The sequence below is a fragment of the Miscanthus floridulus genome, chromosome 14 (genome assembly GCF_019320115.1).
Source record: "Miscanthus floridulus cultivar M001 chromosome 14, ASM1932011v1, whole genome shotgun sequence".
Lineage (NCBI taxonomy): Eukaryota > Viridiplantae > Streptophyta > Magnoliopsida > Poales > Poaceae > Miscanthus > Miscanthus floridulus.
Genome location: NC_089593.1, coordinates 57,840,354 through 57,845,031, shown reverse-complemented (window position 1 = coordinate 57,845,031; position 4,678 = coordinate 57,840,354). Strand labels below are relative to the sequence as shown.

Below are 4,678 nucleotides of genomic sequence, written 5' to 3'. Positions count from 1 at the left end.
CAAGAGAATTTGATGTTCCTTGTACAGGTTTACATGTTGTCCAGATCTCGATACTCAGTGTTCCAAATGATTTCATATTAGATCAGTTTCAGGTTATCCTTCAATCCTCAATATGGAGAAAATGATATTGAATGTATGCTGATACAACACAGTAAGGAAAAAACGTGTCACAGTGCGAATCCACAGTGAGCGTTCATGTTACTTTCATTGACAATGCCACACGGTACGCAGATGATCTGAATGCAAAATGTTGGTCTCTGAAGAATAATGCAAGACTATGATCTGATTGCACACAAGGTCACATGTATTGAGAACTGTTTTAGGTGCCACATCAGATGAGTACATAAAAAACTATCCGTTCATATGCTATGTTTGTGAAACCATTTTTTCCTGAGAATAGCGCAGCGCCAAAGTATAAATTATTACCATTCATATGCTACGTTTTGTGAAACAAAATTTTTCCTATGAGAGAGCCAAGTATAAATTGTACCGATAATAATTACAATCACGTCATTTCAAAATTTAGAATGTGGTATGGCAAATCTGTAGTTCGGCTTCCCAATCCTTAAACATCCCAGTGGGTGCTTATCTTCTCCCTTCTCATCACGAATGATGAATGAAAAATGATGTGGAAATTCGGCTAGAGTATGCCGTTCAACTGTTGGACTCCCAACATTATGCAATTTTGGGTGGTACTAGATAGCAGTCATTCCTGCAAGTTCACGCAGTTTCTCGCACACGACGAAGGTGATCGTTGTCTGAGGGCCTAATCTCGCAAATGTGGCAAATCCGCTGAAAATATATGAGCTTGTTAGGAGGGGAAGCTATAAAATTAATGCAAGTTGAGTAAGTCAAGATTTGTATTAGCTGAAATAGCAAGTGCCATGACGAATCATGTACTAAAGCACTTCCAATATAATGCTTTAAATAATTCTGATGCAAACTGTGGCTGATAATCTGTGAAGAATTATACTTTGCTGGTCTTTCATTAGCTCATTTTCCAAGATATGCTGGTAAAGCTAGCATGTTCATTTTTTGTTTAAAAAGCTAAAACTAAGTACAAATAAAGATAGCATGTTTAACAAATCAAGCTGATGAGTAAATAACCATTGTCATAACAATATAAAACTTATAAATGTGGTACATGCAGTTCTCACCCTTTATAAAGTGACTTCACACCCTCTGTCACCACAACCTGCAAGCCAAGAGAATGGAAATAAATATTAGAAGAATACCTTTATGTTGTTGGTGCTCAAGGTATTGTATTTCCAATCTCCTCAGTTGTAACATTCCTTTTCTCATCTTGTGACAATAGTTCACTACTAAGTAGTAGCTTAAGGCCCTGTTTGTTTGAGCTTTTGGCCATTTTTAGACAATTAGCTTTTGGACTTTCCAAAAGCAAAACAGCTCCCACAAGCCAAAAGCCCAGGAGCTCATGGCTTTTGGCATCCAGGAGTTTTTTTTTGGCTTTTGAAAGGTCCAAAAGCTCCCAAGAAGCCCAAACAAACAGGCCCTAACAATTTGGCAGTGCTTTCAGGCACTTATAGAAAGTAATTTTAGCAATGTTTTACCAGGAGCAATTCCTAATACCACAAACATCAAAACGAAAGATTAAGATCAACACCTGGTAAGCACAATGGAATCCATTCCTGTATACTCTGGCACCTTTGGACTCCCGTTGCAGCATTAACCGTGTTTTGATCATGTCTACAGGTGCGGTCACAAGAGTACCAGCTGTTCCAGCTATGCAACTCGAGCTTCCAAGCAGATAAAGATTAGCCATCCATTCATCTCATTAAAGGATAGATATCATAATATAGAAATAGAGAATTCACTGTACATGAGATGTAATTGGAAACCTTCTTCAAGTGGTGTCCACTTCATTAAGGCCTATAATGAATACAGATGAAGAAAGATCTTAGAACTGACATATTGAAGTAAACAACAAATTTATTCCTTTATAACAAATATATAACATAGATAATAAAGACCTGCTTGGCCTCGTCGTAAGTTGCCATTTGTGATGCGGTGAGGCAACCTGCTCTTGCCACTGCTGGGCCAACTCCTTTCCAAAGTGCTTTGAACCCTTCATGCGCTAAAACTTTCCTCATCTCTCCTGTTGTACTGGTACTGCTTTTACTCATCTGCAACCTCACCTACAGTATGTGTTCAGTTCAGATCCAGTACATAAAGCAAGTCACACTTCTGAAGTGAGTTCATATCAAGATAGAGTACCTTCAAAACCTCCATGGGATTTGTTAAAGCAGTTGCAAGGCCCCCAGCAATGACTCCAGATGCAAATTTAAAAGCAAAGTTTGTTGAACCAAATGCATAACTGCAGACATGCTTGCAGGGCTCATACAATCCTAACCGAAGGCCACCATACACGACAGATCTTGTCAACGCTGGTGCAAGTCCCAGGTAGAGTGATCGAGTCCCTTCCGCTTCAACCATTTGTGTAAATATTGTTCCCTAACATATTTCGTAATACACATATAACTAGGAAATGAATTTAACATCAGAATAAGTGAAAAATATGAAACCTGTAGGTGCTGTGAGTACCATTCCAACTAAGTTTCCTCTTTGCCCAGCAAGCTGCATTTGAAGCCTGACTTTGATAACATCTGCAGGACGAAAATGGTGGTAGACCTATATAAAGAGTAACTTATTTTCTGGACAAACAATATATATTGTATTTTGTAATAAAATTAGAAGCACAGAAATGTAGAGTTAATAATTGTTATACAAGTCAATTTAGACCTATGTACTCAATTCTTGGTCCTGGTACCAGTTACCAAATACCCTTTAAAATCAAAGAATGTGCAATTCGAATTTAATAACCAACTCTTTTAGGATGAAAAAAAAGGGCGTACCCAGTGCAGAGAGCTCCCGCTCTGTGCGGGGTCTGGGGAAGGGTGTCAGTGGCAAGCCTTACCCTCGCCTGTGCAATGCGAGGAGACCGCGACTCGAACCCGGGACCTTCCGGTCACAGGCGGTAAGACTCTACCGCTTGCACCAGGCCCGCCCTTCTTTTAGGATGAAGATTGTGCAATTTTTCCTGTACGCCATCCTTGACATTATCACATTACTCAAACATTGTACATTTAGTATAACATTCTCCTCATCCATATGTGGTTGTTGTTGTTTTTTCATACGACTGTTATATACTCCAGTCCAGATAACGTGACTATTTGTCGCCTTCTTGAAAAGGGGGGATCAACCCATATTAAATGTTTTGAGTAGCTGAATCCAGTGGCATATTAAATCTTTTTCTAATGGAAGAAGAAAGGCATCAACCTGCCAAGAATGATCATAATCATATATATGCTTCACCATAAAGCAAAAACCATTCCATACCCATGAGCTAAAGTTATACCTGAACTACAACTGAAACCTAAAACCATTTCATTTCCTGAAGGAAAATACCTAGTTGCACTTATTAGGCACATTTTTGAAAACCTTTTATTAGGCACATTTTCCCAATTAGTATATGCTGCTACACTATCTAGCCGGCCTCATATTAACTAGCAAGGAATTCCCTAAGCAGAGAGTTGAGGCGAGAACTTCTGACTGGATGAACTAAAACGAAATCCAGAATTAGCACCCGAATCATACATGCCTATTTCCTTGCTGTCCTTTCCCAATAGAAACCAGTGGCAGCTCAAGAATAGCAAATTACCCAAAATAACAAGCAACAGATGAGAGGAAGAGGAGGTAGCTGACCGAGCGGATGGGTGACGGCGGTGGCGGCGGCGACGGCGGCGCCGCTGGTGCCGAAGTGGTACAACCCGTACCGCCCCGGCAGCGGCTGTCGTGCGTCTCCGTACCCCGGCCGCATCACGGCGCCCTCCTCAGGTCAGATCCCCTTTGAAAGAGAACGCCGGCGAGAATCTTGGCGCTAATGGAGACGGCGGCCAGCGACTCTTGGATTGCTAATTCGATGGGAGGAGCGAAAAAAAATTGCCAAAGAGAGACAAAGAGAGAATTTTCGCGTGCTACGTATCGATTGCCTCAGTTGCAATGGCAACGTTTTCAGTCTTCTCGTTTCGTCGTAAACGGTCTTAAATTTTCAGTTACTATTTTTCTCTCGCACCAAACCAGACAGCAGTAATAATTCACAATCGTATACGATCGTTTTAGCTCCAGCCGAACAGACTATTTATTGCTATTCTTTTCAGTCGCATCGGCAATTACTTCAATATGAAAACTCTCCTTTCTTTTTCTAAAAAAAAATATATATTTCAACGCTTGTCTTGAAAGGTGATTCCTTTGGATACAATTATTCGCAATTGGTTGGATACAAGTTAGGCAGTTATCCTTTTCGTTGGGTCTACCAATAATTTAGCATAAGTTAAATAAAACAGACTAGAAAGAAATTGAAGTGAGGATTGATAAATAACTTAGTGGATGGAAAGAAAAGCATTTGTCTATCTATATTTATGCTCTCTTTCTATAAAGTCCCTAGGAGTGTATTGAAGGGGAAAAAGAAAAAAGAGTATTATAGACACCGCATATATTTCTAACTTGTATAGGCGCTCGGCTATCTAACCAGGTGGGCAAAAGCAGACTTTGGTGAGTTAGGTCTTGTTTAGATTGCAAGTTTTTTCACTCTCTCTCCATCACATCAAATCTTTGGACACATGCATGGAGTATTAAATGTAGATAAAAAATAACTAAT

The 4,678-nt window shown here is 39.9% G+C and overlaps 1 protein-coding gene across 3 annotated transcripts; it reads right to left on the bottom strand.

The window, feature by feature from the left end:
* Positions 1-413: 413 nt before the first annotated feature.
* Positions 414-4,024, bottom strand: LOC136504871 (uncharacterized). Of its 3 annotated transcripts, none has more exons than XM_066499906.1 (8): positions 3,724-4,024; positions 2,563-2,624; positions 2,236-2,472; positions 1,992-2,156; positions 1,841-1,890; positions 1,625-1,757; positions 1,158-1,195; positions 414-792 (listed from the first exon to the last, which is right to left on the bottom strand). In XM_066499906.1, the coding sequence occupies exons 1-8, from the start codon at positions 3,836-3,838 to the stop codon at positions 696-698; spliced, it is 897 nt and encodes a 298-aa protein (XP_066356003.1). In that variant the 5' UTR covers positions 3,839-4,024; the 3' UTR covers positions 414-695. The 3 variants fall into 3 exon arrangements, with proteins under 3 accessions (XP_066356003.1, XP_066356004.1, XP_066356005.1); XM_066499907.1 differs by having other exon boundaries at positions 2,563-2,649; positions 3,724-4,023; XM_066499908.1 differs by lacking the exon at positions 3,724-4,024 and adding an exon at positions 2,874-3,655 and having other exon boundaries at positions 2,563-2,649.
* Positions 4,025-4,678: the final 654 nt, after the last annotated feature.

Coding starts and splice junctions, on each gene's coding strand:
- LOC136504871 (XM_066499906.1), bottom strand. CDS start 3,838: ATGCGGCCGGGGTACGGAGACGCACGACAGCCGCTGCCGGGGCGGTAC. Junction 2,473..2,562: donor GAGGAAACTTAGTTGGAATG/GTACTCACAGCA, acceptor GAAATATGTTAG/GGAACAATATTTACACAAAT. Junction 1,891..1,991: donor CTTACGACGAGGCCAAGCAG/GTCTTTATTATC, acceptor TATTCATTATAG/GCCTTAATGAAGTGGACACC.